The sequence below is a fragment of the Arachis hypogaea genome, chromosome 18 (assembly GCF_003086295.3).
Source record: "Arachis hypogaea cultivar Tifrunner chromosome 18, arahy.Tifrunner.gnm2.J5K5, whole genome shotgun sequence".
Taxonomy (NCBI): domain Eukaryota; kingdom Viridiplantae; phylum Streptophyta; class Magnoliopsida; order Fabales; family Fabaceae; genus Arachis; species Arachis hypogaea.
In genome coordinates, this window is record NC_092053.1 from 109,243,129 (window position 1) to 109,255,778 (window position 12,650).

The 12,650-nt window shown below is 36.8% G+C and overlaps 1 protein-coding gene across 1 annotated transcript; it reads left to right on the forward strand.

The window, feature by feature from the left end:
* The first annotated feature begins 7,109 nt into the window (after positions 1-7,109).
* Positions 7,110-9,780, forward strand: LOC112770256 (uric acid degradation bifunctional protein TTL-like). The gene is made up of 5 exons (XM_025814642.1): positions 7,110-7,259; positions 7,505-7,702; positions 7,877-7,978; positions 9,410-9,503; positions 9,602-9,780. Exons 1-5 carry the CDS (start codon positions 7,110-7,112, stop codon positions 9,778-9,780), a joined length of 723 nt encoding a protein of 240 aa, XP_025670427.1.
* The last annotated feature ends 2,870 nt before the right edge of the window (positions 9,781-12,650 follow it).

Here is a 12,650-nt window from a genome sequence, read left to right on the forward strand (position 1 = left end):
GGGATGACCCATATTTATGGAAATGTGGCGCTGACCAGGTAATTAGACGGTGTGTGCCTCAATCAAAATTCCAGTCCATCTTAGAGGCCTGTCACTCATCTAAGAGTGGAGGACATTTTGGCCCTCAAAGAACAGCTAGAAAAATCTTAGACTGTGGATTTTGGTGGCCTACTCTTTTTAGAGACGCTGCTGAATTTTGTAGATCTTGTTTCCCATGCCAAAAATTTGGTAATATATCCAAGAGGGATGAGATGCCTCAACAAATTATGCTTTTTTGTGAAATTTTTTATGTTTGGGGCATTGACTTCATGGGTCCATTTCCAAATTCTAATGGTTATTTTTATATATTGTTAGCTGTGGATTATGTTTCCAAATGGGTGGAAGCAATTTCCACCCGCACTGATGATGCTAACACTGTTGTTTCCTTTGTGATAAACCACATTATTTGTCGCTTTGGATCACCACGAGCAATCGTGAGCGATCAAGGCACCCATTTTTGTAACAGGAGACTAACAGGATTAATGAAGAAGCATGGGATAATTCATAAGGTTGCAACAGCCTACCATCCTCAGACTAATGGACAAGCTGAGGTGTCAAATAGAGAGATAAAGCGTATCTTGCAGAAGATAGTCAAACCTCATAGAAGAGACTGGAGCACTAGGCTACAAGATGTACTCTAGGCATACAGAACAACATACAAAACACCCATTGGGATGAGTCCTTTCCGTTTAGTTTATGGAAAAGCTTGTCATCTCCCTGTTAAGGTAGAGCACAAAGCCTTTTGGGCAGTAAAGGAGTGCAACATGGGAATTGAGAAAGCCGGACCTGAAAGGAAGTTGCAACTGCAAGAACTGGAAAGCCTTCGCCTAGAAGCTTATGAGAACTCAAGACTATACAAGGAGAAGATGAAGGCTGTACATGATCAGCACATCAAGAAAAAAGAGTTCCAACCTGGGGATTTAGTCCTCCTTTACAAATCTCGACTGAGGCTCATGCCAGGCAAGTTGAGATTAAGATGGGAAGGTCCATACAGAGTCGAGAAGGTCGAACCGTACGGAGTTTTTCACCTAAGTCATCCTTCCAGCTCTGAACTTATCAAAGTCAATGGACATCGTTTAAAGCTGTACCATGGCGAGAAGATGAAGAAAAATAAGGAGCTCGAGATCTTCCTCTTGGAAGATCCCCACATAACCGAAGACTGAGCTAGTGGAGCGTCCAACTTACGGACGTTAAAGCAAAGTGCTAGGTGGGAGACAACCTACCATGGTATGATCGTTCTTTTCTTTATTCTTAGTTTTCCTATTTAATAACTCTTCTCTTTATTAGTGCATTTTGTGCATCTGCATTTACATACTTTTATTTAAAACAAAAAACAAAAAACAAAAACTCACGCGACGCGACCGCCTCATTGACGCGTCCGCGTCGCAGGTGATTGGAGAAAATAATAAAACGAACAGAGAGTCATGCAAGAGCGTGGCTGGAGGCGTGCCCGTGGCACAAATCACCCCACGCGACCTCGTCACTGACGCGTCCGCGTTGGGTGGGAACATTGGCCTCCCACGCGACCGCGTCACTCACGCGGCCGCGTGCCCTGGAATTCGACGTAAAAAGGTGCACGACCGAAAGTTGTGCTAGAGTGGTGCTGGATTGGTGCTGAACGCACAAATTCTTCCCACGCAGACGCATGGCTCACGCGTCCGCGTCATATCCTTCTAATGGCCACTCACGCGATTGCATGCCCCACGCGATTGCGTCACCCCATATTTAGCAAAAATAAAATTTCGAACAGAGAGTTGTGCGAGCGCGAGGCTGCCCTCGCGCCAGTAGCATAAAACGGGTCACGCGACTGCGTGACCGATGCGACCGCGTCAATTAGGATAAGTGCAAGTCGCGCGACCGCGTGCCCCACGCGGCCGCGTCGCTTGCGCCGCACAGCTTCCCTGATTTGCCAATTATCTTATCTTTCTTTTCCCCGAATCCTATTTTCTCTTTTCCCCCCTTATTTCTTCCTTCTCCCTTCTTCCTTCTTTCTCACTTTCTACTCTCTCTCTCTCTCTCTCTCTCTCTCACTCCCATTAACAAGGTTTTCTTTTCTTTTTCCCCCCTTACTTTTCTATTATTCTTATTTTTATATGTTATCTTCTTTTCTTTTCTTTTTACTTTCATTATCCATATTTTCTTTTTCTTTCTTTTTCCTTTTTACTTGGTGTTGGAAATTTATTTAAGTCATTATTTCTCATTATATGCTTGTGGATTGTTGTAAAGTTTTTTGGCAATTATATATTACCTTTTTAAAAGGGTTGCTTGCATGTTCACTTTAATACTTTCTATACCTTATTTACCATGCATGCTATGTGTTTGTGAAAAAAGCCAATATGGCATTATGCATTTTTCTACGTTATTCTATTCTACTATTAAATGCTTGTTTTTCACAAAACTCCTTTCATATTTTATTCATTGAAAATAATTGTCAATACAAACGTGATGGTTTGTTACGAGTGATGCTTGATCTATGCTACTCATGCCTTTGCCAGCATGCCAATAAACATCTTGCATCTAATTACCCAAACATGCACTTGCTTTATTCCCTTTGATGAACTTTTCACATGTAGTCATGACCATGTGTTCCCTTCATTCATCTTTAATATGCATTGATTGCCACCTATACCATCATATTCCTTGCTTTACCCCTTGACATTTTGACATACTTCCTCTTTTCTCCCTTTCAGGATGGCCACCAAGAAAGGAAAAGAGAAAGCTACTCCCAAACCACCAGCAAGAAGAGGAACAAAAAGAGCATTAGTGGCAGAGCCCTCTTCAACTGTGGTTAAACCCTCAACAAAAAGAACTAAGAGGATTATAAAGGTTGATGATAAAGAAAGAGCCTTCCCAGCAAAAGACACTGCGCGATTTCCCAATCACTACTGTGAGCAGATGTTTCCCATCCTGGCAGAAAGGAGTTACAATAACGAATACCTTCTTCTCCTCCCAAACCATATTGCTACCTTTGTTGAGCCACAAATTGCACAAAGACAATGGGGTTTCCTACAGAGACAGCCGAGGCAGATCAATCTTTCTTGGGTAGTCGAGTTCTACTCCAACTTCTACCTGCCAACCCTGCAGACTGTCTTTGTCCGTCAGAAGCAAGTCTCCATTACAGAAGAGGCCATTCAAAAAGCTCTAGGTCTTCCCCCTATTCCAGAAGGATTGGATGCCTTTCAAGAAGCCGCACTCAAGCGCCAGATGTACCAATTTAACTGGGACGCCGTTCTTAGAGTTATCGCACTACCTGGCAGCCGTTGGATCTACTGATACCATCGTACCCGCCCTAAGGGAATATCGGCTTCAGTACTTACCTTGGAGGCTCACATATGGGCACAGATCATGTCCCATTACGTCTTTCCGAGCACTCACGAGTCCTCCTTCACTGTGGACATGGCCGTCCTACTATGGTGCATCCTTACAGACCAACCTCTGAATCTACCGAGACACATCCGGAATTCCATGAGACACGTACAAATTGCGGGCAACTTACCTTTTCCTGCCTTGGTCTCAGATCTTGTCTCAGCAGCCGGAGTCTCCTACAGAGCGGGGGACACCAAAGCCATGCTTCCACGGGATGATCAGTATGTCCCTAATGGGAAATACATCAGACCTCCACCAGCCGCCACAAGCCATCCTACTGAACCGGTTGAAGATATTCCTTCTTCAACACCACAAGCACCTACAACAGACCAACTGCTCCATCAAATACTCGAAAGGTTAGATCGGCAGGAACACAAAGCTAAGATGAGAGAGCGTCGTAACAAGCGCCGATTCACATACCTCAAGGAGCTGATTATGGGAAAATTCAAGGACTCAGACACCCCGGACTCCACTTCATTTACCAGCACAGGAAGCCATGATGGTCCCGACTGTGGAGATACTGCTACCAGCCCACCTTTGTTCCTGACAGATGGCACCGAGGACGATGCAAAGCCTTAAGTGTGGGGAGGTCGGTCAGTACCTGACTTTCGAAGGTAATTTCTCTTCCCTAAACACTAATAAATTAGGATATTTAGTTAGTTTTTCTTTTGTAGAATAGGATAAATTGCATAGTAATAGGTTAGTTGCATGCATGTTCTACTTGATTGAAAAGACAATAAGTTTTCCTCTAAGACCCTATTTTTGGAACAAAAGTTCACTAACTTTAATTAAAACTTTTATGTTAAATTTGCTTGAAGTTGTATTTGGAACATAATTTTTAAGCTAAAGAACACACAACCTGTGAGATTCGAGCCTTTATGCATGGTTACATTATTTAACCATAATTATTTTATTCTTGTGTGTTTACTTCTCTATGATTGTAATCTATATTTTGTTTCATCCTATATGTCCAATATTTATTATATTTGTATACTTGCATATGATTGAGGCCATTATTTGTTTAAACTCACTTATCCAAATTAAACCTACCCTTTCAACTACCTTTGTTAGCCACTTTGAGCCTTTAAATCCCATTTGTTCTATATTTTACCACATTACTAGCCTTAAGCGGAAAAACAATTATATATCCCAAATTGAATCTTTTGTTAGCTTAAGATAGAATTGTGTGCTAATTAAGTATGGGAAATTGTGGGAACAAAAGATAATAAGGAAATGTGTCATGATAATACAATGGGAATTTAGATACCTACTCATGTGAAACTATAAGAATTAAAAATCTATGTGCATTAATAAGCTATGTTTATTTTTATGTTTATGTTAAAAAAAAAAACCAAAAATATTCAATAAATAAATAAGGGGATAAAATTACCCCAGTGCTAAGTTAAGAATTCAAAGATCAATGCATGTATGATAAAATTAAAATAGAAAGTTGATACACGAGTATGGAATATGAAAGGGAAATTCTGGGTAGCTAGGTATGAATTCTAAAGTTATATAGAATATATATAGGTTATGTTAAAGCTTGGGTTAATTAAAGATTCAGTTTATAAGCTTACTTAGCCATATATGTATCCTTACCATTACCTTGGCCCCATTACAACCTTGAAAATACCTCATGATGTTTGCATTGGTATATTAAATGTCGTTGATTGGTTAGGAAAAGAACAAAAAATAGAGAGCATGATTAGAGAAGGATAGAGTGATTGCCCTATACACTAGAGAGATTAGAACGTACACACATCATCAGTGAGGGTTCAATGCTTAAAATTCTATGTTCCCTGCTTTCATGAGCTACCTTCTTGCATTTTTATCTGTTCTTACTGTATAAGAATTGAATTAGTGGAATTTGATTTGTAATTGTTTTAAAGAGCTTATTTACTATTGATCAAGTGGACAAGAATCATATAGTTGCATTCACATATATAGGTTGCATTGCATTGCATGAGTTTTACATGTTCCTACTCATTTATTTTATCTCCTTCAACTAAGCATGAGGACATGCTAATGTTTAAGTGTAGGGAGGTTGATAAACCACTATTTTATAGTTTATAATATGTTTAATTGTGTGGTTTTATCATGATCTTTACCCACTTATTCATATGATTAACATGCATTTATACTTCCTTCCGAAAATTATTACATGATTGAAAACTTGCTTCCTAGAGACTTTTAATTATGTATTTTAATTCTCCTTTATTCCATTCGATGCCGTGATCTGTGTGTTAAGTGTTTCAGGCTTTATAGGGCATAAATGAGTTGGAGATTGGAAAGGAAGCTTAGAAAAATGGAAGGAACACAAGAAATTGAGGAGATGACCAGCGAGAAGTGACGCGGCCGCATGGCTCACGCGACCGCGCGGATTGGAATAACACAAGTGACGAGGAGGCGTGGACGACGCGCTTGCGTGGCAGGGCAAAAGGCCGAATGACGCGGCCGCATAAATGACGCGATCGCGTGACGTGCGCGATCTGCATAATCTGCAGAATTTGCTGGGGGCGATTTTGGGCCCTGTTTTGACCCAGTTTTTGGCCCAGAAAAGCAGACTAGAGCCAGAGAACATGCAGAAACCAAAAACAACATTCATTCTACACAATTTTAGTTTTTAGATCTAGTTTTATTCCTCCTCTAGGTTTTCTCTCTACACATTCATAGTTCTTAGGATTTTATCTCTATTACTTCTTGCATTGCGATATTGAGAAGAGTTATTTCCTCATCAAGACTTCGTCATTCTAGTTCGTTTTCTTTACTTGGCTCTACTCTTCCATGTCCTTTAATTTACTCAATTTTACCATTGGATTATTTTAGAATTTATTAATACAAGAATTAATTTTATTTTTAATTGATTTCTTTGATTTTTATTTATAATATCTTTCTTTAATTCCCTTTCCTATGTTATGAGTTCTACATTCACAATGAGCGAGTAGTTCCCTAACTTGATGGGGAGTTGATTGAAAGGAATCCTTGAGTTAGAATGCACAAAAGAAAAATTGTAATTGGTTTTATGGTTGGATTGTCCTCTAGTCACTGACACCAATCCCTTTTTATTGAGTGGATTGGAACTTGTGAATAGAAGTAGTATTCCAACTTGGTTGACTTTCCCTTACCTAGTAAGGGATAACTAAATAGAACAACCTTCAATTATCAATTAATCTTGAGAGTACTTCAACAAGAATAGGGCTTCCAGCTAATCTACTCCCAGTCAAGTCTTTTATTTAAATTATTCAATTTCTCTAATTTAATTTCCTGTTTATTCAACTCAAACCCTTTTTGAAAACATCTGATTAATAAAATAGCACACATTTCTGCAACTCGTTGGGAGACGACCTGAGATTCATACTCCCAGTATTTTAATTTTAATTTTTGTGACACCCTTCTAAATTGATAAGTGGATCTCTGGTTGGTTAAGAACTATACTTACAACGCATATCTTATAACAATTCTTGACTCGCCAATTTTCGCCACGTCAGTTCTTCTGGGCAGACACCATGTCTGGTAGAGGCATAAAGTAAGATATTTTGGGACACACCTGTGTCAACTTCAGTAATCCGATTCACACTGGTGATCGTGAAGATGACGAGCCTCACATTCTTGCGTCTGAGGCTTGCCTTGTATACTATGTGGAAGATGAAGTTGATAAGGACTAGAGTGTAGTAGTCCATGTGAAGCCGAGAGATTTATTTGACATGGGTGAATACAATGAACACTATGAGGTCGAACTTTCTCTCCCACCAAGTTTGACTGATTTATCTGAATGTGATGTTGAAGGTATTTCGTTGACAAGGGATGGTGATTTAGAAGAACTCACGACTAACACCATCGATACTGGAGAAGAGGCTTCTGATTTATAGATGTATTTAGCTAGCAATATAGGACATGTACATTGTTACTCTATGTATAGTCTAGTTGATTGTTAGACACTTGCAATTTTATTTATTAGCAACTAGGATAATGGTAGAAATCAATCATCTGGTCCAATTTGAAGTTATTTAATTTGGCTTTTTTTAACTGTCTGTACCTAGAGTTATAATATGATTGAAATGTATAATTAAAGTTCTTTTGCTTACCCTTTTTGTGTTAGGACTTAGCAGGGAAATTAGAAGAGAATGACCTCTTTCTCTGCGCCAGCAGCTTCTTTTTCATCAAGGCGATGCAAGAGGCATCTCCATTCTCTTCCCTTGAGCACACAACTTCATTCACTCAAGACTTATGGTTCAACAAGTCGCATATTAGATCATGGCTAGATGCATTCTCTGCACACAGGCACATAGGTGATGCTGTTAGTAGAGCGCCTATCGAACTTGTGTCGGCATGATTTCAATTTGGCTAACCGCTCAAGGATTTTTTTTTTTTACTTCTTCGAACGACGATAATAATTTTAGTGGTTTTAGTATCCTATAACCAAAAGACAAAGTCAAATATCTTATGATTTGTATGACTCTCAATATTGTAGGAACTGTGTCAATTCGAGGCAAAGTACCAGAAGAAATTTGGCTTCAAATTCTTAACAACTACATTTAAGGGACATTCACATAAAATATTGGAAGAGGTGAAGGTAAAAAATGGGTTTAAACATCAATTATATGATTTATCCAGATGAAAGCACTTATATTAATACTTACTTAGCAACACTGCTTTTTGTATATAAATACTTACTTAGGAACACCCAATAACTAATGCGTATGGCATTTGTATTCAAGTGTGGACCGATAGTAGGTTGTGTACCATTAAATTAATGATGAGATTGTAGAGAAATTATAGAGGGTAGGCATGGCATGGGCATGAGTTAGACTATGCATCATCAACATATAAAATCCAAATGACCTCATATATCGGCAAATTATAGAAATAGTATCCCTTGTTGTTGTTGTATTGGAAAATTAAAGTAGTTGCTAGTTAGCGAAACTGAGGTGGTAATAATAATCCAACACTGCTGCATTAGTCGAACATGCATTTTTTTAATATTCGCAAGGATATTTATACCCCTGCACTGCATAAGCATATAGGATAAATCCCCTTCTTTTATATACTTAGTTATGTGATAATTATATGTATGTCATCAAGTCTTTTCTTCACTACTGCTATCTCAGTAGTATCATTGCCACTAGGTATCATATCATCAACATAAATCAGTAGCATGGTAAACTTTCTTGGAGAGGTAGACTTTGTGAATAAAGTAAAATCTCTTTGTGATTTTATAAAGTCAATATATGTCTCAATGTCAGTAAATTGTGTATGTGATTGTGTACTATTTTCTATATGACTAGTCTTATCTATACTAGTGTTTTGTGCTTGTAAAGACCTTTCTGAGTTTAGGCTTGTGCTTTATGAAACTGGATTATTATTTAAAAAAATATGAAAAATCAAGTAATTCATTTGCTGGTGTGTGTTGTGATGCTATGAATGAACTCTTTTTCAATGCCTCATCTTTAAAAGAAAATATTTTTTCTGAAAATATAACACTCATAAACACTACTATACTTCTACTATTCAAGTCATATACCACAAAGCTTTTGGTTCCAGTTTTGTATTCTATATAATGTCTTTCTATCTCTTGGATTAAATTTTGTTTCTATTAGAGACTAGAGTGTATGCAAAATATTGGCAGCCAAAGGTCCTGAGGTATGTAAGATCTGGTGAATTCCTAAACAACTTGGTATAAGAAATTTCATTGTTAATAGACTTTTTGGGTGTGCTATTGATAAAAAAAACTGCATGCGCACAGACTTTTTACATATAACCGATACTCTTTTTTAAGTTTGCTGTGTTTGGTAAGCTTGCTGTGTAAATTGTAATATATACTATACAAATTTCTGATTACATTCAGAGGGACACAATGCCTAAATTAATGATGGGTTCCTGTTTTCTTTTATGTCGGAATTAATATGATAGTATGGTATAGTTTATTATACCCTTTCATTGCATGGCACAACGTATCTATACTAGAATTGTCCAATTGTTCTGATGATCATCTTTTCTATTTTAGGCCCGATGCGAGAACAATCTTATGGTTGAACTAGATATTACGTCTCAGGAGGAATTCATTTTCATCGAAGGAGGACTTACTAAACTCTGGGAACGTAAGTCCAACAAGCCTTCTAGAATGTAGAAGCCTGACCATGTTCTTTGTAAAAGTTGCAATAGATTTCAATTTATTTTGCTACGATGTAACTTTCAGGACTATCTCAAGAGAAGATTCAAGAGGAAACAAAAGAGATAGGGGAGATAGTTCAAGACTCAATGGAAGAAGAAGTCGTGCCCAGCAACAGTTCCGATGAGGTTGTTTCGACTGGACACAAGGCTTCCATGATAAATTATGACCTTAATAAAACACCTGAAGAGAATGAGAGATTTTGATTTATGTCTAGTTTGATTTCTTGAGATGGCATTTAGAAACTAATTGTTTGGGCTGAAATTAGATCTTGTTAATAGAGACGGTATGATTCAAGTTTTTCTGGATGGCTACACCTAGAACACTTGAAATTGGTTATTTATTATTGAACAAGGTGTTGAGCTTCAGTTTCTCAATCAATGTACATGAAATTATTTTCCTTTGAGGAGTTGCATAGCAACCTCAATTCACTTCCAAAAATCTTGTAGCATCGTTGATCGATGCCCTTTAGTTAAGACTACTTGAATCAATTGAGTTTGGACAGAGAAGAATTTGTTTTAACTTGTTTATTTTGCTCGTGTGAATCATTAATATTCCTAGCTAGAAAGAAATAATGATTTCTTGAGCCACAATGATATATATACTTTGTTTTGAGTCGAGATTTAACTAAGTGATTGATCATGTAACCTTGCTTTATATGTTTTGATCCAACCTGACATGTCATCTGAATCACCAATTTTGCATAAATTAATAATTTTACTATAGTAAATCAACTTCGAATGGTTAAATGATCACTTTATTTATTCATTTAAACAAGTACTGAGGGGTTGAATTTTTGCTTTGTACATAAAATACATAGTTGGCTTACAAAAAAGCCTTTAATATAATTTTGATTTGCAATGAATTAATCTTTAGTTTGATGAGTTGGAAAATATCGTAAAAAAATTAATAAATATAGCAAAAAATTAACCTTAATTGGCCAAAGCTAATGATATTAAACTATAGATTAGATTTTAGGCAAATCAATCACTCCCAAGATTTAATTAAATAAATCAAAGATGCAAGTAAGGGATCTCATCTCGCATTATTTTCAAATATATTGAAAAGATAATACAAAATATAATAAAATTAACACAAATTATTTTAGTATGTATTAAATTTTTTTATTTCGTAATTTTTAAATTTTGTTAGAATATATAATATTGTAATTTTAAATTTATTTTGGATGAGATTTGTAAACAAATTTGAGTAATTATGTATTTTTTTTATTTGTAATTATAAAAACTTGAATTATTAGTATTATTATCAGTTTAATCCACTTCACGTTATGATATTTTTTAAATTAGTCAAGGACCATACCACTATCTAATGAAGAGGTAAAACTAACTAATTAAGTAATTATACTTCCTCACTTCTCTCAATTCGCATATACACCCCACTCTTCCCTAGCTGAATCCTTATTTTCGGAACACACATTGTCTTGTCGTGAAAAGTCGTCTTCTCCTTGTCGCCGCTGAGCATCGTGCTCGGAATTGTTGCGTCCTTGGCTCCCTCACCATCGTCAGTCAAGTTCTCTTCCACACCGTCATCAGTCAAGTTCTCTTCCATATCGTCGTCATGCTCGTTGAGGTATAAAGTTCCCATCTTCATGCTAATCCTTATCTTCCTCTCATTGCTTCGGTTTCTAATTTGTAACCTGTCGAGAGTGAATGCGTGCACTTTATATCATTGCTATTAGGAACAAATCATATTACTTGACATTCGTTGGTCACAGGTTCCACTTAATTGAATTGCGGACCATATCTAATCACATGCACTCTTTCTTGTGTTTTTAATTTATTCACCTTATCTTTAAATCCAATTCTATGGGGGTATGAACAATCACAGCTAAGATTTGATGGGTTTGAGGGGGTTGCATGTTCATATCTTCATTGTAACTAAAAAAAAGATTAAAAAATATGGCCTCTGTTTTATTTAATTAATTTCTGATTTAATTTTAAAGGGTAATGATGGCTATTAACTTTAAGCAAAGTTTTTTAAATAAAAATATCTGAAATTTTTACACCTGTGAGAAATAGAAATATTAATAATGGTAATTAATAATCTAAGAGAGTAGATGTTGCTCAGTCAAATAGAGAATTAGAGAACCTAATAATTTTTTTATGCATTGTCAAATAAGTTTCATTGTTGCCATAGAATGTCCTATTCTCTTTATTAGTTTCCTCCTCCATTTGCATGTTTTCCTTTGGCTTTTGTTTTTTAAATTTATATGTAGTTGAATCATTTGGGAAAAAAGGTTCCATGTATATAATTAATCTATGTACATATATATAATGTTATTTACTATCCTGTGACCTAGTTATAATATGAGTAATTCTATTAGTCTAAGACGCGGTAGTTATATTAACAGCCTGTACATGTATATAATGCTAATTAATATCCACTGCTTAAGTATGGGAATATAATACAACACAAAAGGTGAAAGAGAATCAACAGCTATTTGTTTGTTAATTATTTTATTAGTCTAAGATTAATTTATGTTTTTTGGCATGTTATATGTGTTTATATAAGGATTTTAAGATGTCCAGGAAAGCTCGCTATACAAAAGGCACAACAGTGGAACCACCACGTCAGCAGGCTCCAATTGCACCTCCTGCGTCTTCACCATTCGCTGACGATGACTGGCTCATCCTCCTGCCCCCTAGTAATGGTGGTGTATCCACAACGGCTCCTCTTCGACCCTTTTGTCCGCCCCGGAGCGAACCAAGACCTGAGCCACAGACCGCTAACAGTGTACAAGTAAGGGAACCGTGCAATAAAGACATGGACCCAGAGGCAAACGAGGTAGATTCGTTTGACGAACACATTGACAGGATGTTTGCTGCTTCTGATGTTGAAAAGCGCAAAGGACACAAAACTACTAAGTTTTGGGATGTTGATCTCATTGGTAACAAGTGTTGAACCATATGACTTTTTAATTGATTTGCTAATGATATTGTTATGTTTCTCACATGTTGGGCACATTGGACAGATAAAAAAGATTTTTTATAGATTCTGATGGAATAATCAAGCAAGCAAAAATGAGTGTGATGGAGGCTATGGAGTAGCCTCTTAA